Genomic DNA, 25,157 nt, shown 5'->3' on the forward strand with positions numbered 1-25,157 from the left:
CTGTATTATATAGAGCTGTTCAATATTATTTCGGGCTTCTTGACTTTGGATCAATATGCTTTCTGCACAGGTTATTTCCAGGTAGACTCAGCAATGTGAGGCTGGATTCCGGGATTTCTGCTCCCTTGAGCTTTCATTCAGACCTACAGGACAAAAGCTTAAAGGTCAAATCCACTTTAAACACCTGAACTAGCAGCAGAAATTTTCCTTGTAAAGATTTCCTTATGTACGGAAGTTAAATCCATTTTTGCCCCTTTTAAAACCAAGACAATTTGTGATATCCTCTGTATCCTCTTTGTCCCAAGTTAAAGCTGAATGATCCCAAAGTCTTGTGAGAGCAAATAACTTGGTCTCTCAGACAGCAGGCATTAGATACCCAACTTTCACCTCAAATAATGCAATTTCATTTAATATGACAACAGTATTTTGGTAAAGGTCAGGACAAAACCAGGAAAGAAAGGAGAGAGCCCAACCTGTCACAAAAACCTACAGTTCTCATATACAGAAAGTTCAACAAGTCCATTTTTATTGAGCACTGGAATTAAAAAAGTAACAGCACTTAGTTGATTTGGAACTAAAAATCAAGAGTTATTTTTACTTATGGATCACTCAAAACAACATGGTTAAAAGCCCCCCAGAGAGGAAGGTGTAGCCCTTCTTGTTCCCTCTGTGCTCCAATGGGATGGGGCTTTCAGAAGCTACAAAGTTCTTCTGAATGGAGACCCCAGGCTGGCAGAGGGATTTGATGGTCCAGGTTTTGGGGTTTGACACCCCAGGTATTGTCTCTTGGCCAGGCAGAACCTGCAGTAGCCCTGAGCTGCTCTCCCTGTGCCCACACTGATCTGCACCTGGCTGTCCCCCACACCTCTGAGTTGTCTCCAGTTGGCCTCACACCAGCACATCACAGGGAGGATTTAGCACAGGCTGTAATATTTGAAAACACTGACAATTTCATACAAATAACCAGTTATCCCCCAAACCGGGGCAAGTATTTGGTTGAAGACCCCCTAAAGACCCCCTAAACTTACCCTGAGAGTAAGAAATTCCCCTCCACATGCTGCCACCATTCCTGTTGGCTCCTGCCTCATTCCAGGACTGGTTCTGATCACCTCCCCCTGTGGAGTGAGGGGCTGAACCTGAGAGAAGGTGGTGTGAGAGGCATCCCTACTGCAGCACTGCTGGTTTTCCCATCACAGGGCCTGAATAAAAGCTTTGCAGCTCTCCCAGAGGGCAGACAAGGAGCACTGTCCCTGCACAACACAGGGGAAGGACTGGGAAAGGACCAGGGTCGCTGGTGTTGCAGCTAAAAGTCAGTCAGTAACAGGACATCACCTGAATGACATGTTTATTGTACGAGCCAGAAAGAAACCCTGAGTTACCGGCTGTAGAACAAAGTTAAATTAAAAAAATAAAGGGTGGTTGGGTTCAGAGGTTCCTGCTGAGGGGAAGGAAAACCCCAAAAGGTAAAAGCAGCAGCCAGAGCCAGCTCAAAGCCTTGGCTTTGCCAAGGAGGTTCCACTGTCATCCCCCCTGCACAGGTGACAAACTCCTCAGTGATGGGAGAACACGGAGATGGGAGGGCAGAGGGAAGGAATGAGCCAAACCTGGAAGGTGTCCTGGTGTGCCAAGCATCTTACAGGAGGGCTTGGAAAACCTGTGGTTTATTTTGTTCAGAGAACTGAGCTGCTGGCTGGGCTGGGGGAGCGTGGGAGAGAGGGAGAAATGGAGGCTGGAAAATCCACCTTGCATGGAGCAAACACACAGGATGTGGAGAGGAGGGAGGTCCTTCACGGACGCTGGCACTGCTGGCTGGGAGGCTGCAGGGCTGGCTTTGGGAAACATCCAAAGGTTCGAGGGAGAAAAGCCCCGAAACCTAAACCCTAAGTGTGACACAGTCTTCCAGCTGCAGTGGTGTTGGAGAGGATCAATTCCAAGAAAGGCTGTAGCAACAACAAATACCTGGCCCTACACAGGGAAGGGTGAATCAGAGCTGCTTTTTAGTGCCACTTGACATCAGTTATACATTCTAGTTCTCATATACACAGATGGATGTCTTTAAAAATTGACAATTTACACTTCAGAGAAGTTTTACAGTGAAGTTCTCTCAGTAAAGATCAGTCCACACCAGGAGGAGCCAGTCTTTGAGGAGCAGGAAGGCACTTGGCCTTTTGAGAGCAAGTCCCCAAGGGAGCTCCTGTGCAGACCGTGTCTGTCTCCTGTCCCCCTCTTCCATAGGTGTGCAAAATCCGGGGTGTTCCTGTGCTGTGAGGCCTCACAGGGTGGTGGAGGGGAGCTTCTTCACTCGCCTCTGTGCCAGGATGGAGGATTCGATGGGCTTCAGCTGAGGGCTTGGCTTGGAGCTGTTCAGTGCTGAGTACGTGGCAGCCATGGCGCCCTGCAGAGAGGCACAGAGGAGTCACTCAGCTGCAGGAGAGCTCCTTCAGACTTGTGGTTTTACAAGACAGGGGCCCAGAGCAGCCAGACTCACAAATGAAGCCAGAAGCACCTTTCTTATTTCTTTAAGTCTCCCTCCTGTACTGACATGTTGATAAAGAATCTCCCCTTTCTTTTCTCCCCAAAACCCCAGCCTGTCTGTACTGCCTGCCCTGGCCCACACCTCTCCAAACTTCCATCCTGCTTTCCCACCCCAGACTTTGTACCTTTACAAGCTGAATATCCTGGTGATTGAGCTGGCTCTGGGGTAAACTGTCCTTCTGGGTTATCCACGGATGCTGCAGGACCTGCTTGGCTGTGAGACGCTGGTGAGGATCTACGTGGAGCATCTTTGATACCAGGTCCTACAGGCATTGTTTGGAAAATCAGACTTTAGAAGATTACAAACTTTAATGCAAAAACCCCACCTGTCCACCCCCTGATTAGGATTTAAATGCAGAGACTAAGTTTAAAGTCTCCAGACATCAATGTCTTTTTGTATGAAATATGTTTTTGGCAGGCCTGGGGGGTATAACACAGAGCAAACCCCACAAGGGTCAAGCATGAGGTTGGTTTTGCATACAAATATTCACAGCCAGAGTTCAAACAAAGCTGCTGTAAGGAAGGTGTGGGGGGTAGAAGCTGCACCACTAGTTTTCTTCTCTCTCTTGTGTGCTCCCTCCCCAGCCTGCTCTAAATTTGCTTTACTGCAACTCCTGTGCTTGACCCCAGCCCATGAGGGTAACACAAATATCAAACCCTACCTTGGCCATGTCAGAAATAGTGTCCCAATTGCCCCCACTGATGGAGAACTTCCCCCCTCCTATCCGGGTCAGGATCTCTTCTGGAGTGTCACTGGGACCATTTGCAAAGGGAGTGCAGCTGGGGAGAGAGGAGAGAGCCCTGGACTTACTGGGCCAGGCAGGAGGAGAGGCCCAGCTGTCCCCACAGAGCACACTGGGGACAGGGGGTCACAGCCACTGCCTTACCCTGCCAGCATTGTGTACAGCAGGACCCCCAGGCTCCAGATGTCACAGCCTTCATCATAGCCTTGGCGTTTTAGGACCTGAACACAACAAGCAAAGGGAAAAAATTGTGTTTGGTTTCTGTCATTGAGGTCTTTTCAGAAGAAGGGGCTTGACCTGCGTGCAGTCGATATGCAAATTTCCAGAGCTCAACACAACAGTGAAGTCTGGGACTAAATCATCAGGACTCAAATTAGATTAATAACTACAAGTGGTATTTCTGTAACTGTCTCTTCTAGGGCAGGCTGGAGATGGAATCAGGGCAGACCCACTCTACCAAGTGGGAGCACAGGTTAGGGGAAGGACAAGGGGGCTGCTGAAGGGTCTCGGGTCAGTGAGGAACTCACCTCGGGTGCCACGAAGTTTGCTGTGTAACAGGGGGTCATGAGGAGCCCATTCTCAGCCCTGAGCTGCTTGGCAAAGCCAAAATCACAAATTCGGATGCTCTCGGGGTTCCCCGATTTATCCACGTAGAGGATATTGCTGGGCTTCAGGTCCCTGTGAACCACCTGTGGAGCCAAGACAGGGCTGCACGTAGATAAAGGTCTGAAAGCTGCCTGAGGTCACTCAACCTTGCTCTGGCCCCACATCTTTTTTGCCAAGAAAGCAACATCACAAGAAATAATTGTCCTGTTGGGCAGAGTCACTCCCTGGAGGAGAGGGAGCACAGTGTAATGCCAGAGAGCTTCCCAGGAAAACAGCCATGACCACACTCACCCCTTGGGAATGCAGGTACTCCACTGTTTTACAGATCATGTGCAGGACTGAACTGGCTTCTCTCTCTGAGAAGAATTTCTGTCTGAGGATTTTATCCAGCAGCTCCCCTCCCCTCATGAGCTCAGTCACCAGGTACACGTATTTCCCATCATCGTACACCTGCCAAAGAAAACATGGATGGGGAAGAATCTTTTCATGACAGAGAAACAGAGCTGGCTTGTTGGGCTGAACTCTGCCCTGCCCCAGCCTGCACTAAACCAAAGCACAGGGAAGTCTCTCAGGCCACACTCACATCCTTCAGGGTGATGATGTTTGGGTGCTGCCCATACCGCAGCAGGATCTCAATCTCCTCAGAAGGGTCTCGCTTGCTCTTGTCAATCACCTGCAAGAATAGGGACACACTTCAGCCACCATGGGTGGGCAAAGGGCCAGGACAAAGCATGAGCTGGGTCCTACATGAGCCTACAGCCCATTCAGTGCCACCCCTGTCCCATGGCAGGGACACTTTCCACTGTCCCAGATTGCTCCAAGCCCTGTCCAGCCTGGCCTTGGACATTTCCAGGGGCAGCCACAGCTCTGGGCAAAGATCTAACAGGGCAGATGCCATACCTTGACTGCATACTCCATGTTGGTGGCCTTGTGGATGCAGCGTTTGCAGACAGAGTAGGAGCCAACGCCGATGGCCTCCTTCAGCACGTAGCCATCGCTGAACTGGACGTTCTTGCCGTGCAGCTGCTGCCAGGGCACAAAAGAGAGCTCAGCTGGGAGGCTTCAGGAAAGGGTTTGTGCAAAGTGATGAGTTAACTGCAGCACAGAGCGAGCTGTCAGACTGTCTGCTACATCCCACAGCTTCTCCTCCCGGCAGGGAGCAGGAGGAGAGAACAAGGCAGATATAGGTCAGTGGGCCAACACTGCCTGCACCAAGCACGGTGGCACCTTCAACCCACGGGCATTTACAGACCCACCACAAGCATGGATCCACCTGGGGAGAGGAAAACCACAGCCCCAGTCTGCCCTGACAGCCTGCACAAAACAGGATGCAAGAATTCCAAACAGAACAACACTACCTCAGGCTCCAGGTGCTGCTGAGGTCCTGCAGACCTGGAGAACCCTACAGCTCCAAAGAGCTGTCCCTCTGTCTCCATTCCTTACCTGCACAACTGAATGCAGGGGTGGCTGGGCAGGTTTCACTTTGCCATCCTCCATCAAGCCAGTGGCCACAAAACTGAAGCCTCGGAAGAGCTGATGAGCTCCTGCACTTGGGGGAACACCTGGGGAATCTGCAGCAGGAGTTGAGAGACAGCTTGAGCAGAGCCAGTCCTGAGGAACAGAGCCTTCCCCTCACTCCCACGAGCTACAGCTCTTCTCTAATTTATTCCAGACAGGAGCCACACCAGCAGCAGTGAGCTCACCCCTAACATCCCATGGAGTATCATGGAATTGTCCAGATTGGAAAAGGCTGCTCAGATCCTCAAGTGCAGCCATTCCCCCAGTACTGCCAAGGCCACCACTAAACCATGTCCCCAAGTGCCACATCCACACAGCTTTTAAATCCCTGCAGGGATGGGGACTCCACCACTGCCCTGAGCAGCCTGTGCCAGGCCCGGACAGCCCTTTTGGAGGAGAAACTTCCCTCATATCCAACCTAAAACCTAAACCTCCCCCATGCAGAAACCTTGTCCTGCTGGCACCGGATACTCCCTGGTGGGAAGCCACAGTGACCTCTCACACAGGAAACTTGGGCTTTGCTTAAAGTCAAACAAACCTTTTGGTGTCCGTGATGTGAATTCTGTGTCAAAATAAAAGGTGTCATCTGGCTGGCCCACTGCGGGCTTGAAGGGGGGTTTGATTTCCCTGCGGTACAGCTTCTGCAAAACACACAAAACCCAAAAAACAGCTGCAAAACCAGCTCAGAAGTGCTCCCACAGGGACCTTCTCCCAAAGGGTGCAAAGGCTGGCGAAGAATGAGGGGCCAGAAAGAGATTTTGTGAAACTCTGTGGCTTAGAATTTCACTACTGTGTTCCTGGTGCTGAGTGGTGGAGAAATTTGCTGTTTCTGGTACTCACATTCCAGTCGATGGTGGAGTAGAAAGGGTGGCGCTTGATCTCTTCTGCCCCATCTGGCCCAGACCCTGCAAGAGGCACCACGGATGATGCTGTGTTGAACCCCCAACAAGGCAAAGGTGACAACCAGGGGTGCAGCACAGCCAGGTGTGACAGAACCTGGCTGGGATCACCCAAGTGCCCTGACCCAGCACAGGTGTGAGCACACTGCTGACCCAGGAGGATGTGAGGCTCCAACACAGCATCAGGTGCATTCAGAAACCAAAAAAATGGTCTTACCTAATCTGTTGGCTGGATTCCTTTTGAAAAGGGCTCGCAGGAGGCTCTGAGCCTCAGCACTCAGGAACTGTGGCATGCCCAGCTTCGCTCTGGGGAGGAAGTTATGCAGTCAGCTGCAGGTTTGAAAAGTCAACCCACAAGGTGACTGCAGCACCTCCACCCCCCAAAAATGCACAATCATCTCTCTGGCATTTACACTGCACCCTTCAAACTGACTGGTGATGTCACACCACTTGCCAAATAACGCCACAAAGTTGCAAGAGCCCCCAAATTTCAACACCCCTCCTGTGCAGACAGGAGAGAGAAACTCCTCTTACTTGAGGATGAGAGTCATTGTATCCTTCCGGTCCTTCCCCTGGAAGGGCAGTGCACCTGTGAGCATTTCAAACTGGGAGGGAGAGAGAAGAAAGGGAGTCATGTCTGAGCAAGGCCAGGGTTGCACAGGTCCCACTGCCCCTTCCTGCTTGGGAGAGGTCTCAAGCCTGGCTCTGACAGAGCTCACAGGCATCAAATGCTCCCAGCAGGAGCTTGGCTCACAGGGTTTGCATGGAACATGTCCAGGCCAGCGCCTGCTCCTGCCGGAGCCCTGGGATGCAGCAGCTGCCAGATGGTGGCACCAGATCTGCACTGACAGCCATGTCCCGGCGCTGGGGTGGACAGGGACACCCCAATGCACCCCACACACACCCCACACACACCCCAATGCACCCCACACACACCCCACACACACCCCAACGCACCCCACACACCCCACAGACATCCCCACGGACACCCCCACACCCCACAGACCCCCCACACCCCAGAACCCACTGGCACAGCAGCCTCGAGGGACCAGCGCTCCTGGAGGCCTGGGCAGCCCTTTAGGGAGCCCTTTGTGGGGCATGGGGAGTCCCCCCAGGTCAGCAGGTCTGGGGGACACACAGCCCCATGTCCAGGTGTCCAGAGCTGAGCCAGCTGCAGTTCCCAGTCCTGGACAAGGTACTCACCATGAGGACCCCATAGGACCACCAGTCAGCACTGTGCGAGTGGCCCTGGCGATTCACCACCTCGGGAGCCATGTACTCCACGGTCCCACAGAAGGAGTAGGCTTTCTTCTCATGGTCTATGGCTTCCTTACTCAAGCCAAAATCTGCACAAGGAAAAGCTGTCAGCACTGAGCCACTGCTCCGAGCATTTCAAACAGCTCTGTATTTCAGGAACCCTTGCTGGGTTCTGTGGAGCCTCTTACCTGTGAGTTTGATGTGCCCCTCTTCATCCAAGAGGATGCTGCAGCAGGAATGGAAAAACAAGGTGTCAGTGTCTGTGGTAAGGGCTGGTGAGGACAAGCACAGCAGGGATGAGATGCTCCCAGAATCCAAAGGAAAAGCCACCTGTCCCTTCTCCCAGTGCTCTAAGCTCCACCACCAAGACAGGAGTGGCACCAGGAGCAGCTCCCTCCTCTCCACACCCTTGGCTTCACAGGAAACAGGTCACCCCAACTCTGATCCCTGTGTACCCCAGGCAAGGATACCCAAGCTGAGTGGGCTCTGCAGAGCCCAGCCTGGACCTTTCTCCCTCCAAAGGCTCCCAACTGCCTAAAGCTGGAGCCTGGAGGCTGCCATGGATCTCTGCTCAGCCCTGTGGCAAACAGGCTGCTCCTGGCTGGAACCACAGATCTGAGGAGCAGCAGCCACCACCTGCCCAGCCCTGGGGCATCCTGCAGCCCCTCTGGAAGGCATGGATTACAGCTGTTCCTGACTCCAGGCTGGGAGGAGGCAGGGCTGGGATGCTGCCTCAGCTGGGCCACACGTACTTCTCTGGCTTGAGGTCCCTGTAGATGATCCCCAGGCTGTGCAAGTGGTCGAGTCCCAGTGCCAGCTCTGCCAGGTAGAACTTCACGTCCTCCTCGGTGAACATGACCTGCAGGCAGGGAGAGGAAGCAGAAAGGTGCTGGGTTACAATGCCAGCTGCTCCCCTGCACCAGGGCAAGACCTTCCACATCCATGTTGCTCCCTCTTGCCCTTTCTAAGTTTTCCAATAATTCAAGCTGATCTTCTTTTAGTTTTTGTTCTTTAGGAGATGCTCATCAGAAGCTGCTGCAGGGGTGAGACCTTCCACCTGTGCTGTGCTTTCCTGCCTGAGCACAGGGCTCCCAGAATGACCTCTCCTGGTGCCAGCCCTGGACTAGCAGCAGGTTGGAGGCTGTTGCCACCCTCCCAAGGACTTTGCAGGGGTCAGTCACTTCTCCAGGCCATAAGCAGAGAGGAGCTGAGGCTCGGCAGCCCACTGAGATGCCAGAGCATACCCACCTCTTTGGAAAGCCGAGTGAAAAGGTCACCTCCTCTGAGGAAATCCAAGATGAGGTACAGCTTCCCCTCCGTCTGGAATGCTGAAACACAAGCCAGAGCAGGAATCAGAGCCCTGCACTGAGGGAAGGCTCCGTGGTGTTACATTAATCACTTAAATCCCAGTGGCTCCAGCTGGGCACATGCCCTGCATGGTTCCTGGGTTAAATGCAGGTAGGGCTGATGGGGTAAAGGAGATGGCTTGAAATGCTGCTGAAATAGGAGCTCCCCACAGCACTCTGGCACTGCAGAAAATCCTCATTTTATGGGGGTCTGGTTCCCCTTCTGCCAGTGATGCCCTCCTGAAAGGGTTGTTTTCCCAGGAGGCAGTAGTCACCTTACAGGGAACAAAGCTGTCCTCGCCCTCCTCAGAGTCAGAGCATTAACCCTGCCCAACTCCAGCCTGGCTAGTTAACTCTGCTTTCTCAGTTTCTCCTGGTTTAATGTTTTAATCCCAGGGATTTGATGTTTAAACCTCCTCTCCCAGTCCATGCTCTGTTCCTCATTCCATAGCTGGAGCAGGTAGTGGGAGCACAGATCCTTCCAGGAAAGGATTTGTATTCAGGGCATTGTGTTTGAAGGCAGTCAGAGTGTGCTGCAGCCTCTCTCCCAGCAGCCCAACGAGCTCCACACTCACCATAGTGGAGTTTCACCACAAAGGGATGATTGACATCAGCCAGGATGTCTCTTTCTATCTTTGTCCTCAGTCGATCTCGCACTGTGGGAAGAGAGGAGCAGCTCAGACACAGGAAAAGGCGCCTGGGCAGTGTCCAACCCCAGTGTCCAACCCCAGTGTCCAACCTCAGTGTCAGCCTCATCCCCAGCCTTAAGCACCAAGCTGCTTGAGCCAGCTGTTTTCCCACCTCCATCATGATGCTCTTAAACAGATGAAAGAAAAGGAGGCTGTTTTGCTGGGATAAAGATGCTTCTCTTTCACCCAGCCCACCCCGGGGCCAGCAGTGGCTGCTGTGACATTTCCTCAGTGCTCTTTAAGTCACAGAGGATCAGAGCACTGCAGGAAGAGTCTCCTTCCTACCTTTTAGTGTCGCCTTCTTGAGCACTTTCATGGCATAGAGGTGGTTGCTGTCTGGGGGTGTTATTTTTCTCACCAAGAAAACCTGAGGCAGAAGAACACCACATTCACCAACACTGGCACTGGATGCTTCCCAAAGTGGCAAACCCCAGACCATCCCTAAGAAGCTCAAGCTTTCCCATGGGGTTTCCAGGGAAGTGCTGTATGTGGGCTCCTCTCATCCCCCAGCTTCATGCTGCACTTTCCTCCTCTCCAGCCTTCCACACCCCCTGCTCACTCCTGCAGCTCCCACAGGGCTGGGGCTGGTGCCTGGGAGCTCTGATAGGAGACACTGATGCTTCACCGTGCCACAAAAGCCTCCTGGTTTGCCAGCTCCTCATTATTCAGGTCCAGCGTCCTCTGCATTTTTACCTCCTTCCCTGATGTCTCATTCTGCCTGGTTTTAGGTGGGCTTAGCCCAAGTGGTGGCCTTGGCAGTGCTACTGGTTGGACTGGATGATCCCAGAGGTATTTCCAACTTTTCTCTGATTCTACAAAGCCACTGCTGCATTTTCCCAGGCAGCAGCACAGGTCCTGTCTAAGCCCCCATTGTCAGCTGGTGACTTACTGACCCCAAACTGATTTAAAGTGTCAGCAGATGGTGTGGAAGAGACCTGGATTATTGAAATAGATAAGAGCTACAGACTACTTCCTTCCTCCTTCACAGAAGAGAAATTGGACTGTAAACAGGGCCAAACCCAGCCCCTGGCACACAGCAGCAGTTCTGAGAAGGGAGGAACATGCCCAGGAACATTCCTGGGAGTCAGGAAAGTGGTTTTGTAGTGTTCCTTTTGCCACCAAAATAATTTCTGTGGCACAGAATGTAGTAAGAAGTGATCTCACCTTGCCAAAAGAGCCCTGTCCCAGCACCTTCAGGAGCTCAAACTGTGAGGGATCAGCCTTCTCAGAGCCCTCCTTCACATGGTGTGTGATGTTGATTTCCTGCACGACACCTTCCCCCTGAAACAGAGGGCACACAGTTGGCAGGGACTCCTGAGCAAGGGAAAGCAGCTTTATGGGATTACAGAGCAAAGACTGCAGCTCCAGACTCACAGGAGCCACATCTGAGAGAACCACAGAAGGTGGTGCTTGTCACAGGTATCAGCAGCTGCAATCAATAAGTCAGGGTAGGCAGGGCCAGGTAAGTACAGAGCCCTCCCTCCAACCACAGGAGCTGCTTTGAACTGCATTTCAGAAGAGGGCTTGAAAAGCACCTTCCTTTTTGAGCTACTGGTAGCAAAAACAGGAGTGTTTATGCCACTAAAAATCCCACAACACAAAAAATACGGCACTGTTGTCAAAACAGGGCCAGGGCTGGCAAAAATCAGACATGTTGGAGCCCATCTGCTCAGCAATCTGAGCAACTCTGCAACATAAGTCTTAGTGCATCTTCAGCACATACAGATGATGCTTTAACAGACTCCAGCCTTCAAGAAGATTGAGGGGAAGCCAAGGTCTCTGGCACATGTTTTGTTTAAAACACATTATTTTACTTTAAAAAAATAAAGAAGAAAAAATAGATTTAATCAGCATAAATAGAATAAACTCACCAAGGGAGCTGGGCCAGCACAGCCACAGACCCTGAGGTGATGCTGAAACACCTCCTATTCCCAGCAAAACTTGTCTGTACCTCTGGTGAGTAAAGCCCAGATTTCAGCTCAACAGAAACACCTTGTGCTGCTTTTATTGCATCCCAAATATACAGAGATTTTTATCCTATTAGTCTTCCATCTGTGCCTTTCCCTCTATTTCAGTTATCAGGCATAGCCAATATATCAGTATTTGAGTTCCCTATGAGCTTGACCTGCTCCAGCCTCTCTCCCCACAGGGCAGGCTGGGCTCAACTTCCCACTCCTTACTCCTGACTCTTACTCAGGCCATAAATCCCTTGTAGCTGGACACCTTGTGAGGGCAGGCCCATCCTCCCCAGCTCTTCACTCCCATGTTACTCAGTTTTTGCACCCAAAGGCCAGCAATTACATTCAAAAACGCATTAAACTCTGCTCTCCCTGACCCTGGGGCAGCAGATGTAGCCAGCAGAAACTGCAGAAAGCTGGAACTACTGTTTTGTTTCTTCCCTTGCAGAGCTGGGGGAAAAACCTACACTTTGTTTTCTAGTCCTATTCAGACACTTGGTATGGAACCACCTGGTCAAAGCAGATTTTAAGCCCAGCAGGAGCCACGTGTCAGCCCTGCCTGTCCCCCTGCCCAGCCCACTCCCACCCCAACCACGGATGTGGTTGCCCACCTGCACCAAGCACCCTTCCCTTCCCTCCCTGCACTCAGGCCGAGCTTTTCTCAGCCTAGGAAGTGGCTTTGTTTCCATGGTGGTAGCTCTGCTCTCTCCTGCCTTACTCAGGCACTCAGGGCAGAGGCACAGGAGCTCCCTGGCTTTATCCTGCCTTTCCCTGTGCTCGGTGATCACAGGCAAGAAAGATCCTATAATCCCTTAAACAACACATTTTCGTGTTCCAGATGATCTCCCAGCTTAAATCAGCCACTTTGCACTTCTGCTTCCATCTGGAGGCTTAGTCCTCGCAGACAGCCAGTCAGGAACAGCTTCCCATCTCCAGAGCCAGAGCAGGAACCAGCCAAGTTCAGCTCCTCAGGGAGAGACCCATGAATTGACCTTTTAGGAAGAAATTCTTCCCTGTGAGGGTGGGGAGGCCCTGGCACAGAGTGCCCAGAGAAGCTGTGGCTGCCCCTGGATCCCTGGCAGTGTCCAAGGCCAGGCTGGACAGGACTTGCAGCAGCCTGGGACAGTGGAAGGTGTCCCTGCCATGGCAGGGGTGGCACTGGATGGGCTTTAAAGTCCCTTCTGGCCATCCTGTGATCCTCCTGCCGCAGAAACACTCTGAGATGCCATTTGGCATCTTGCTGACACAAGGGAGGATTTTCCTCCCATGGACTCATCCACTAACCTGGAGTTGAACACTCAGCACTCTGCTGAGCAGCTCCTGCAGCCTGGCTGGCAGCACACTCAAGTCTCCAGCACAGAACACCTGTGTGCCACTGAGATAAACTTCTTCCAAACTATCTAACAACAAACTATCCCAGAAGACAGAGAAAGAAAAGCAAACCAGAGTGCGCTGAGCATCCAGGGGAAGCATCAGCCAGCAGTGGGAAGGGAAGCTGAGGGAGGTGGCAGCAGGAGGTGGCAGCAGGAGGTGGCAGCAGTACTGACCGGGCTGGTGAGCTGGCTGGCAGCTGGCAGCTGCAGGCTGCAGGGCTTGGCTCGGTGCTTCCTCTGCAGCCAGAGTGTCAGCAACGCCCACAGTCGAGGGAGTTTAGGGTCCCTCTCCATTCTCCCATCCCGATCAACATCGTCCAGCCCCAGGAACTGCAGCTCCCCAGCCCCTCCAGTGCTGAGCAGGAGCTGCAGGTGGCTGAGCAGTGGCAGATGCGCAGTGGGGATGAGGGAGGTCACACGGAGGAGGTTCCTGCTCCCCCTCCCCAGCAACAGCACTTGTGGTTGGACTTTTTTTTTTTTGGTTTGATTAAAAAAAAATAATAACAATCTCACAACTCCTCACTGACGTTTGGGTTCCCTGGCTCACACAAGACACTGAGAGGAAACACACAAGGTCTCACTAAAGTGATTTCCATCTAATGCTGCCTGAATTTCACGTCAGGCTGGAAGCTTTGGGGTATTTCCACAACAGGGGAAATTCTGACAAGCCGCTTTCCTCTCTAAAACAGAAGATAAATACTCACGAGAACCCACACAGAACCGTAACGACACTTCAGAGAGCTGCATGTCTCTGCTCTCCCACTGGCACAGAGATGAGGGATCATCCATGATGGGATTCCTCCAGGATTGTTAGGATTTGATTCAGTCCTTTGCTTGCCTTATGCTACACAAGAGTCCTTGCTGTGGACTCTAGAGTTATTTAAGAAAAAGCCACCCTGGAAGGTCCATGGGAGGTGTTTTTAAGGACATTTCTAGGTTCTGAACCCACTGTGGCTCAGATTATTGCCAGGACAGAGCAGAGGTATTTAGAGGGCTTGTTTTGCCTCCTTCCCCCTCCAAGCCTGTTCCCCTTTGACCTTTTGATCAGAACAGACAGACATTTCCTGCTGCAAGACCCCAGAGGGTGCAGGTAAGAAAGAAACCCCTTGAAATGAGTCAAAAGACACCCACACGAAAGGAAATAACGCCATGTCAGCGCTGATTTCTGAATTTATCCTGAGAGTGCAGAGGATGGAACCAGAGAGAAAAATTATGACTGTCTTGCCCCCTCTGCCCCCATCACGTGCTCTTTGAGAACTGATAATGAAAGAAGCAAATGACTGAACACCAGTGAGGCAGCTGCTCCCAGCTCCTCCTTGCTGCCCAGTGAGCTCCAAGAGCTGGGAGCAAGTGCTGAGCATGGAAAACATGTGGAGCTGCTGAGCCCAGCAGGAACCTGGCTCACACTGACACCTCCTGCCTTCTGACACAGCCTAGGGAAGGAGAAACTCTGTCCACCACGTGCTGCCCAAAGCTAAGCACCCATTCCACAGCAGCCCCACGTTCTCAGTGTGGGGGAGCAGTGAACTCCCTGTGCGTGGGCCAGGCAGGAGCTGATCAATCTCGTCCTGACCCAGACGATTTTTCATGCTGTGTTACCAGCGTGGGAGAGGAGCTTCAGAAAAGCAATAAAATCTCCCCTGTACATCCATGCAACCAAAAGTGCCCCCCTGGCTCGCTGACAAGATCAGAAAGCCACAGGAGACACAAATGACAGCACGGAAAGGGGGTTGGTGTGGGGAGGAAGGAGGAGGAGGATGAAATCAAGTCCAGGATGTCATGTGAGCAGTAGCTGCTCTCTGCAGTCCCACAGAGCTCAGAGGGGCTGGCAGGGGTGGCAGGCAGGAAAGGGTTTGGTTTTCAGAGCAGTCTCTGCTCGCCCTCGCCTGTGGGACAAAATGCAAATTAAACCTTGAGGTGCCACTGCAGCTCTCCTACCTTGTCTGCTGAGTCCACAACGTCTTTCTCTATCCAAGTGATGTCGGATTTTGCCTGTGGAACAATAAACAAGTGTCAGCACTGAGGGGCTGTGATTCTCTGCTAAAGCTTTCCTAAACAACTTCTTAGGAAAGCTAAAGCTTTCCTAAACAACAAACAAGACCCTCAGCCATCACTCCTCATCCTGAGCAGTGTGGTGGCTCCAGGAGAGCAGTTGGAGCCAGGTCCCATTAAATAAATTTATATTGATCGGCTTTGATGACGTCTGACCAGTGGTGGGGAAGGACATGGTGTCAGCACTTGGTTACATGTGTTCTGCAACAATCAGAGCACCAAGGAGAGAGATTTATTTTCTGGTAGGTTGATTAATGTCTAGATCAGCTTTTACTCTCAGTTACACCTGGACAATCTCCAAAAGCCTCTGTTCTGGGTCTGCAGGAAAGTTTGGCACCCCCATGGCAAAGATTAGACTTCTCCCCCAAGCACTCAGCGTTTCTAAAGCAACCAGGAGGAACAAACTCAAACAGCAAAACTCCCCGCAGACCTCGAGGGCAGGGCAGGGCCAGCCCAGCTGCTCTGACACGTCCCCAGCAGCAGCAGAAATGGCAAGTTTATGCTGCCTCTGGGGCCAGATGTGAGTCTGTGAACTCCAGATGCAGAAGCATTTAAGGGGAGCTCACAAAAGAACTTTCTCTTCCCTGCCTGAGAAGGAAAGGCATGGCTCCTTCTCCCTCTAAAACTCACACTTAAGCAGACCCTCAGCAGGGATCCCTCCCACCCGCCGGGAAGCAGCTCCATCCTGGCTCCTTCAGGATGGGCTGGAAGGATTTGAGTCCCACAAGCTCAGATCTCTCTGCAGGTCCAGCACTCCCTGACCCTGGGAGCTCCCAGCATCTCCCACCCCAAGCCTTTGGAGAGGCGTTTTCCACAGATTCCTGCACTGCTGGGAAATAATATTGGCTTCTCCTGGAAAGGAAAACTCCACTCAGAGGAGGAGATAAGTTCTGAACCTCCCCACGCCACCTTCGCAGGGCACAGACGGCTGAGTCACCCCAGAGCAGGGGCTGGGGACAGACCAAGGGGGCTTTCCCCAAGTTCAAAACACAAGTCCTCTTTCCTACTTTCCCCTTTTTTTTGAGAGAGGATTTTACAAGCCAGAAGCCAGGAGACAGGTTTGTTTTTGCTCGCGTTTTGTCACTTTGCCGGTTGAGACCGTCACATCTAAATGCAAGAAAAAAAAACCACCCTGCAAAAGCTCGAAACAGATTCTGCTCTTGGCATTTCGCTTCCTATTCATCAACAACTAACCAGAAGCTGTTTTAATTTCTGTTGCTTCAACACATGCTCTGGTCCCAAAACACTCCCAAAATCTGGCAGCACCTAGGAAAGACACTTTTTAGAAAGCAGTCGTACCCTCCAAAATGCCTTTTCCAAAAGAGTGGTTAATTAAACCTGGATAAGGTCTGGCTCTCTAGGATCAGGAATTGCCTGATTTCCTGTGTCCTGCAGAAGAGACAGAGCCCAGCACCTCAGCAGAGCAGGTATTTTATCAGCCACTTGCCTCCTGGATCCTTGGCTTGCTGCGGAAGAGGAGCCTCAGCATCTCCAAAGCTTTGGGCTGTTATTCTCCCATCCTTTCCCAGCTGAGCTCAGAGCAGTGCCCAGAGCAGTGCAGGAGCCCCAGTGCTGTGGTTATGTCACTGGGATGTATTTTGGGAGTTTTTGCTGAAAGGAAACGGCGGTTTGGTATGGGGAAATGGCTTTGTGTGGCCATGGCTGCACAATGCTGCAGCCCAGCGAGAACACTGGGTGGCTTTACGGGTGCTTAGGCATGGAAAGATCCATCAGCAAATCTCAGCTGGCTTTTCAGGAGGATCAGCTCAGTCCCCTGTGTCACACACAGGCAAACAGGCACAGAAAGAGCAATTTTAGGCACTGCACGAGGCAGCAACGAGCAACTGAGAGTCTGCATAGTTTTCTTCCTCAAAATTTCTCTGCCCCTGCTCTGAGCAGCACAAATGCTGATCCAGCCAGGGATGTTCTCCCTGTCGGATCACTGGAATTGCAGCTCTCCAGGGAAAGGGCTGGGAGGCAGCAGCAGCTCCTGGATCAGCACAGGAGTGGCATGGACCTCCTGGAGGAGGCCATGAAGATGCTCCAGGGCTGTGGAGAGCAAAGGCTGCTCTGTCTGAAACTTTTTTTTCAAGTGGTGGTTCTCAAAAAGGGGAACAAACAAAGCAAAGAAACCTCCCCAGTCGCTGCCTGCACTCCTGCAAAGACCTTTTTTGGGCAGGGCTGGCCCTTGGCCTCATTTGCAACCAAAGAATTGGCCAGAACCTCATACTTTTGACTGCACTTCTGCAGTAGATCCTGTGGCACACGGAGCAGAGACCCTGCACAGGCTGGGGAAGTCCAGCCAAGCAGAACATTTTGTGAGATCACACCAATTTCATTCTATTCCCAAAAATAATAATAGAAAAAAAATTGAAACCTCAGTTTTTGTTTTTGGAAACCTTTTAATTTTTTCAAACCTTTTAGACTTTTGCCCAGTGCATGCATGGCCACAGCTGGAAAAGGCCAGGGAGAAAAGACATGACACCTCTCACTTGAGCTGCTCAGCCACTTCCAGCTACACTCAGAGCAGGAAAAGCTGCAGGGTTCAGTCCTGGGGGGTTGTTTATAAAAGCAGGCAGCAGACAGAGGGAAGAGGTGAGCCCTTGCCCCTGTGAGACATCACAGAATCAGCAACAGCTTTCCCAGAAGGCAGAAACAGGACAGTGCAAATCTTTGGGGCCACAGACTCTTAGAAGAAGAGGGAGATTCTTGGAGCAATCCAAGAGGATCTGCAGGGAGAGAGAGGCTTCCTTAGTCCTTTCTCTCACACTGAACAAGGGCATTTGCTGACAGACAAAAGCCTCGGGGACTCTGGGGCCTGAGGAGGAAGGGACACCGCGGGGTGGCTTTGAAGGTGGAAGTCCTGGACAAAGTCAGTGCTGCAAACACAGCCTGGGAACACCAGGGACCTCAGGAACTGGAGCTGCCCAAGGAGTGGATAAGGACGGGGGAGGATTGCTGGCAGCAGGTTTGCAGGAAGGGATTACTGAGAGGGAACAGGGCTGCACATTTCACCCCACAACATCTCCAGGGAATGTGCTATTGGTCTCCTGAAAAACAAAACCAAGCAAAAATGAGGGAGGGAGGAGAAACCCAGAGGACACAGTCAGGTCTCTGCCCATGGTGTCCAGAAATCCTCAAATTCTCAAATCATCAAGGCCCTCCTGCCCAGTAGCTGGAGAAGGGAATGACCAGCTCCATCCTGGCACAGACAACACCAGAAGCCTCCCCACACATGGCCTAGAACAAAAGCCTGACTCCTGGAAGCACTTTGCCATCCTCCTGGGGGCAATTCCTCCCCACAGCTGGACTGTGTAAAATGAACCTGGTGACTCTGGGAAAGGCTTTGCTGCTGCTCCAGTGATCCTGGCTCCCCACAATGGGGGCTACAAGCAAATCCCTAGAGAGGGAACAGTGCCAGGGGACAGGCAGTGTCACCCGGGCACCCCTCGAGCACATTCCAGCAGGTGGCACTCAGAGCATCTCCAATGTGCAAAACGTGTTTCTCACTTGAGACGGGACAAGGGGAGATGAGGGGAGCCCAAAGGACCCATTTCATAAACACCCACACCATAAACACCCCTCTGGGAAGACTCAACACCCCTAAAACAGAGGGATCTTGGAAATTATTGAGGGATGAAGGGTTTTCTCATGCAAAGGCTGAGGCTGAGGAAAGGAGGAGGCAGATGGTGGCTCACACAGCTGAGCCCCTGTTCTTGTGCTTCACAACACCCTTTTTGATCTGCTCAGTTTTTAACCAGCTCGTTTCACTAGGAAACCCCAAATATCTGCTCAGTCAGAGGGCTCAGGTCAGTTTTGGGATGAAGAGAGCAGAGAGGCTCCAGCACAGGCACCTCCTCACCCTCCCCGGGCTCCTCCTGCTCCTAGCTCTCTCCAGGGCCATGCTGGCAGCAGATCCCGAAAGTTTCTTAAAAAAATAAATAAATAAATACAATTTCTCCACCCTTTCCAGGCACTACGAGCCACAACTGGCCAGGATCAGCTGACAATGAGCTGTTTGGGCTAAAGATACAAGCTCAGGCAAAAGATGTTCCCAAACCCCACCGAGACTTCCCAGAAGGCTCCAGTGCTGCTGCAGTCCCAGAGCTGTGAGAGGAACACAGAGAGCCAGCAGGACTTTGCACCCAATGAAATGAGACACAGGAGAAAAAAACACCTTTAACAGCCACGAGATAAGGAATTACTCAGTTCTGCAGCTTGTACAGAGCAAATCAGCCTCCAGCTGGAAAGAGGAAAGGATACAGCCTGCCCTTCCTACACACACTTCCCAGCAAGGAGGAAAAGTCTGCTCTCAGCAAATTCCAATCACCCCGTGCTTTGATGGTGGTAAAACCAGGAGACCCCAGGCTGTTCCAAATGCAGAATCTCACTCTGAGGAACCATCAGTAAAAGTAAAGCACCACCTTCCATCAGGGCATGGGGCAGTTCTGCTACTTTCAGTGGAAAAGGCAAAAACTCTTTCTAGCTGAATTGTAAAATACAACACTGGTTTCACAACAAGAACCAAGGCTTGTTTGCTGCCCTTGGAGTTATCGTGGGATGTGGAAACTATTCTGTATCGCAGGAACGCTGGAATTCCACACTCCTCCCACAGCACACAGGCTGCCCGTGGCTCTCGCCTTGCAAGGCACACAAAAAGTGGTCCCAGGACCTGGAAAAGCCTTTGCTTGGTACCTGCTGGGGTTGGTGTGTGCAGGCTGGGAAAGCCTGGCTCTGTCCCCCACTCTGGGAAGGACACATGTGTGGGACGCACTGGGAGAAAAGGGATTGTCACGTTTTGCTGGTGGCTGTGAACTGCAGCAGGGTTAAAAGCAAAAAACGCCCTGTCCAAAACACACCCCGAGCTGTGCATTACCAACACCCTGGTGAGAGGGCACAGGGTGAGGATCTGCTGCAGCAAAGCTCTATTTTATCATTTAATGTTTCCAAAAACCACGCTGCAGCCAGCAGCCACCCCCTCCACAGCTCAGCTGCTCCATGTGCCAGGGACAGGACCATGACGTGGAGATCACATCCATCCCTTCCCAAACACCACAGCACGGGGATTACAGCCACCCTCCACACTGAGAACACCATGTTTTGTCCTGTTCCCCTCAGATGCTATTTTAAGGAGTTTTTTCTCCTCACTCCATCCCTGTGGAGACCCCAGGGGTCTCCTCCTGGACCCCATGGGTGACCATGAGCCCAGTGCTGGTGCAGAGCCATCACCTCCCCTCTGACAGCAGGCACAGCACATTCCCAACCCGTATCCAGGCCAGCCCAGGCTGTCCAGTAAAATCCACCTCTGGCAGTGAGGAGATCAATACAGCCACGTCTCAGGAGTGCTGTGGGAGCACAGAGTGTCCTCAGCCACTCAGTGCTCCCAGAGCAGCTCTGCCCAGACTGAAGTTTCAAGTACAAATAGGGATAAACGCCCTCCTTTCCCATCTCCAAAGGGGTGACGTTTCCCAGCTGTGCACTCCAGGACTGGCAAGGGAAGGACCTGGATTTCACTCTGCAGTTAGGAAACCCTTCCTGCCTCAGAGCTGCAATGAGATCAGCAGGAGCTGTTGCAATGCCTCTGCTCCCACTGCTCAGAGGCTGCCCCAGGCAGCAAAGATTTTTCCTAAGGGCAAAGGAAGAGGGCTCCAGGCAAGGCAGGAATTCTTAGATAGCTGGGACAACCCTCCCTGGATGGTCCCCAGCCTGTGGCAGCCCCGGCAGGCAGCACAGTGCAACCAGAGGGAAAACAGTTTTTGCAGCTTCACCTGGAGCTATGGAAGGAATTTACTGCTCATGTCCAAACCAGGCTTCACTTCCAAATAAAGCTGAGACTGGTGAAGCTGCAGGAGCTTCAGGCAGATTTGCCTGTGTGTGCAGGGAGAGTCCCAGTCAGCATCTTGGCCAGGCAGGGGGTCAGTGACCCCCAGCAAACCCAGCCAGGGGCACTCCAAGCTCCCAGTTGCTGGGGTGGATGATCCAGTGACCCAAACCCACTGTGACCCCTTCAAAAATCAAATGTGAAGGAGTTCTTTGGGGTCCTCTCAGAGTGGCAGTCCTCACCCCTCGCTGTGGTGAGGTCCCCTCCAAGTACAACAGCAACAGATTTTCAGGGTTTTTTCCCTTCAATAAAATAGGCTTTCTGCAGACAGAACATGAGGCAACTTCTACAGACTCACAAGGGGGATGGAGATGGCAGAGAAGAAACCGGAGCAGTTTGGATGGGTTGGGGACCATGTGGGAGGGCTGCTGGAGCAGACTGCCGCATTCCTCGTGTGCAAGTCCTGTAAACTGACCCCTCTTCAATTATTCATTAGAGTCTGCAGCTCATCAGAGACTCTGCTGCTCAAACAGGCATTTATTTGTATTTTTTAAGAGCTCAGAAGCTGCTGTTCGCCATAGCTCAGCCCTGCCAAGGACAGAGAGCAAAGGCTCTGCCAGGAACAGGCCAGGCAGCTGCCAGGCACTGCTGGAGCAACAAACCCACTCAACTCCCTCAGCTGACAAGACAGAACACCAGTTTGAACTCAGAGCTTTACCAGTGACAGGCTGGAAAAGCCAAATGTTAAGAGAGTGGCCACAGCTGCAGCCCAGTCCCTGCAGTGTCAGGGAAAGGCAAATTTCCCGGCAGCACCACAGCACACTGGAGTTGTTCTGCTTCCACCATGTCCTGCCCAGCCATGGGGGACCAGTCTGGCCACAGCACTGCTGGCTGGCAGCTGCAGGAGAGGGGCAGTGGGCTGAGAAGGGATTTGCTGAGGCTCCTGCTTCTTCCCACAGCTCCACAGCTTTCTAGTTCCTGGAGGAACCAGCAGCAGCTGTGCAAACATGCACAGAGCAGAGCACTCACTTGTTTGTTTTGAAACCCTTCACGTTAAGAGGCTGTGATTAGTGGTGTCCAGCACTGACCAGGATCACACCACGGGATGTCCTGTCCTGTCACAGCCTGGAGCTCATGGGCAGTGCTGGACCCTCACTGGACACACAGGCCAGGTTGGCTGGGCTTGGAGGAACCTGGGGTAATGGAAGGTGTCCCTGCCCATGGCAGGGGGTGGAACAAGATGGGCTTTAAGGTCCTTCCAACCCAAACCATTCTGTGACTCCAGGATTCCACGACTTGCCCTTCGGTGCCAGCAGATCTTGGATGCCTCCTTCCTTCCTCCCTCACTCTGAAAGGTGCTTCCAGTTTTTCCTGACCACCCACTGCAGAGAAGGCAGGACAAGGTCAGTGGATGTCCTGCCTGCAGGAGGATGTGCAGCACAGATTCTGGGGGAAGAAGAGAGATGTTCACAGAGAACAGAGTGAGCACTGATGGAACAGCACAAAGCCTCCCTCTTACATCCCACTGGAGATGAAGAATTCCCAGTTCATGACTAGAGGTCAGAGCAGGATTCCTCTCCAGCCTGCAGATGCATCCAGTTTGCAGGTGGGAGCTCGAGTGCCCCGGCAGATGCAGGGATTGTGTAACACAGCCAAGAATTTCCCTTATTTCCAACAGCACTGACTGCTCTTGAACCATGAGGGGAATGGCATGGAGAGATGATCACAGGTAGATGGCCACAAACCTCTTCCTCCAACTCATCCCAAAGAATTCCAACTCAGAGCTGTGACTGCAGCTGTTCCTGTTTGTCCACAGAGGGTTACAGTAGGTGTTTCACTCAGAACAGCACACACTGGTGCTCATGCTGCTGGTGCAGCTATTCCACTGGCCAGAGGTGTCCGTGCCCAGGATTCCTTCAGGCCCTTGCAAGACACTGGAGGGAAGGACCTTTCTGCAAGCTTTACCTGGTCAGGACAAACCAATAGTAGCTACACAGATCTGGGAAAAAGCCTCATTTCTCCTTCTCCTGCATCGCCACAGCCAGGGCACCTCCTGCCTGGTGTCTGTGGCAGAGCACAGCCCTTGCTCCAGTCTCAAAGGTCCCTTTTATGGTGCAGAGCTCAGTTATTGCCTTCCCCAGTTTTCCCTGTGCTCTGTGATTATCACCCAAGAACAAGCTGATCAGCACCCCCAGCCTGCACCAGCATTCCCCAGAGAGAGTGTGGGCACACTCAGCACTGCAATTCCACTCCTCTGCTTTTCATGATGAAGTGACTTCACTAATTGGGTGTTGTACTTCCATGTATAATTCCTCTTGGCACCTTCAGGGAGCACAGGTTTACTCTTCAGCCAAGCTGGCTGCAGAGCAGGCTGAAAAACCCCAATTATGAGAGGTTCCATTTATCCACTGAATTCAGTTGCTGTTTCCCAGCTGAACAAGGACCAATTTCACCCGACCTGGTAATTAAAATTTGGAGAACACAGGAGAGAACGAGGTTCTGTACCCAGAGCAGCTTTCAACCACCACCACCAAAGAGAATGAGAAAAAAATCCATCCTTTGTACCCAACTTTGCCAAAGGCTCCTGGTCCTGCAGCATTGGATCAGCAGCCTGGTTTTGGGGATGTGGCTATGATTAACCCTGTCTTCAGTGCAAATTCAAAACACAGCCTCCTACCATCCGCTGTGAAAATTAACTCTTCCCCAGCCCTAACCAGCACAAGGATCTTGCAGACATTCCCAAGGTAAACACACTGAGGAACGGGGCCTGCAGGGACTTGTGCACCATAACTGTTCTTGAAAGTGGAAAATACAGGAGGTTGTGAAATGCACCAGCTGTCCTTGGTCGGAAGCTGAGCTGGAGCTACAAAAGCAGCCAGAAAGTACCAAAACAGGGCCAGCCTGGCCCAAAACATCCCCTTGCTACCCCTGCAGTGACCATTTCCTCGTGTTTCAGGTGAGATGAGGACGGAGGCACCACACTCCATCAATCTCATGGCACTGGCTATGAACGTCCCAACTCTTTTGAGGAACTCTTGGATTCCCTCCTTTGCAGAAAGTCTTTAGTTATGGCCCAGACACAGAAGGACTGTACTTCTGGCAGCATCCTGCTGACAGGGCCGGGGAGGGACAGTGCTGCCGCGTGGGCGTTGAGTAATCGCCGCTGTCGCCGCTTCACGTTATTTTTAGCAGAGATCACAGAATGAGCTGCAAAAGTATAGTATGAACCTGGAATAAAGGTGCCTCTTCCCCTTGCAGCTCTCCACACACAGCACAGAAGGGTGTGGGAGGGAGCCTGAGCAACCCTCAACGTGGGAATAGTCACCTCAGATGGCGACGGCCACTCACTTCTGCTGGAGGTAGAGCCAGAGCCAGGAGCTGCTGCTGACGTCTAACCACAAAAAGAACTGAAAAACACAGATATTCTGGGTGCTGCCTGTTCCCCTATCTGTGGCATCTCAGGGCAGAGCTTGCCCTCAAGTTGAAGGTATGTGTTTACAGGAGAGATTTCATTTGTGCTGGTAGCAAACATACCTTGTACAAACTTGGAAAACTCGACCGAGGTTATTTCAGGAGTGCGTAGCAGAGCTTTGGGTGTTCAAAAGTTACCCAAAATGGGATTGTCAGACAGTGCTCACAGGCATTTTGGCCACGAGGCCTCAGAGACGTGGAAAGCAGGACACCTGCAGCAGCACAGGGCTCCTGTGGCTTCCCTGCTGTGGCACGTTGGAGAACTTGCCCACTGCTCTGCTCCAGCTTGGACTGCACATCCATGTGCCACAGACACAGAGCAGCGAAGAGAACCTCAAGTGCTTTTTGGTCTCTATCTCATGATCTTTCTGTGGGACAGCACCTACAGATGGAATCAGCCAGGGTTTGTCTCTCAGTGATGTCCTTCAAAGAAAAAAATTCTAAATGATTCTTAAAGCAACATCCTTCAGCAGCATTTAGGGAAGGGCAGTTTAGCCAAGTGTTTGAAGATGAAAGAGGCAAAGTCTTAAGCCTTAGAAAGCCAGCTGGAATCCAAGCAGAAGACACAGATTCCTTTTTTCCCCATGCCAGAGATGCAGGCATAGTGAAGAGCCGTAAACCCACTGCTCTCAGGGGAGGGAAGTGCAAGTTTCATTGACCTGAATTCATCTGACCCACGCCAGATTTCTTTGCAGGCCACTGGAGAAGTGCCAGGCCAGCCCCAGAGTGAAGCAGAGAGGCAGAAGAGGTAGGAGAGATGCACTGGCACTGCTAGAAATCCACAAAAGTTCCAGGGGAAAAAAACTGGCTGAAACGCAGACAACTGGGTTTTAGGTTTAAATGTCTTTTACTAAAAATAAGATGTAACCAGCTGGAAAAACAACCCAAG

General features: G+C 52.0%; 1 protein-coding gene across 4 annotated transcripts in view; it reads right to left on the reverse strand.

Annotated features, from left to right (window-relative positions):
- Window positions 1-504: 504 nt before the first annotated feature.
- The window catches only part of RPS6KA1 (ribosomal protein S6 kinase A1), a 31,676-nt gene continuing 7,023 nt past the window's right edge, over window positions 505-25,157 (reverse strand). The window contains exons 1-22 of one of the 4 annotated variants that reach the window (XM_085081295.1): window positions 16,424-16,480; window positions 14,863-14,916; window positions 10,758-10,874; window positions 9,879-9,960; window positions 9,480-9,560; window positions 8,807-8,886; window positions 8,311-8,417; window positions 7,747-7,784; window positions 7,505-7,647; window positions 6,836-6,906; window positions 6,519-6,607; window positions 6,243-6,307; window positions 5,941-6,043; window positions 5,328-5,455; window positions 4,785-4,910; window positions 4,468-4,557; window positions 4,176-4,334; window positions 3,806-3,967; window positions 3,423-3,499; window positions 3,198-3,315; window positions 2,661-2,798; window positions 505-2,395 (exon numbers count right to left, since the gene is read on the reverse strand). In XM_085081295.1, the coding sequence (XP_084937421.1) occupies window positions 2,273-2,395; window positions 2,661-2,798; window positions 3,198-3,315; window positions 3,423-3,499; window positions 3,806-3,967; window positions 4,176-4,334; window positions 4,468-4,557; window positions 4,785-4,910; window positions 5,328-5,455; window positions 5,941-6,043; window positions 6,243-6,307; window positions 6,519-6,607; window positions 6,836-6,906; window positions 7,505-7,647; window positions 7,747-7,784; window positions 8,311-8,417; window positions 8,807-8,886; window positions 9,480-9,560; window positions 9,879-9,960; window positions 10,758-10,874; window positions 14,863-14,916; window positions 16,424-16,465 (2,193 nt within the window). In that variant the 5' untranslated portion in view covers window positions 16,466-16,480 and the 3' untranslated portion in view covers window positions 505-2,272. Of the gene's footprint in view, window positions 2,396-2,660; window positions 2,799-3,197; window positions 3,316-3,422; window positions 3,500-3,805; window positions 3,968-4,175; window positions 4,335-4,467; window positions 4,558-4,784; window positions 4,911-5,327; window positions 5,456-5,940; window positions 6,044-6,242; window positions 6,308-6,518; window positions 6,608-6,835; window positions 6,907-7,504; window positions 7,648-7,746; window positions 7,785-8,310; window positions 8,418-8,806; window positions 8,887-9,479; window positions 9,561-9,878; window positions 9,961-10,757; window positions 10,875-14,862; window positions 14,917-16,423; window positions 16,481-25,157 lie in introns of those variants that run through there. The other 3 variants (XM_085081293.1, XM_085081292.1, XM_085081294.1) reach the window with 3 other exon arrangements.

This window comes from Lichenostomus cassidix, chromosome 23 (assembly GCF_008360975.1).
Source record: "Lichenostomus cassidix isolate B80296 chromosome 23, HeHo_3.0, whole genome shotgun sequence".
NCBI classification, from domain to species: domain Eukaryota; kingdom Metazoa; phylum Chordata; class Aves; order Passeriformes; family Meliphagidae; genus Lichenostomus; species Lichenostomus cassidix.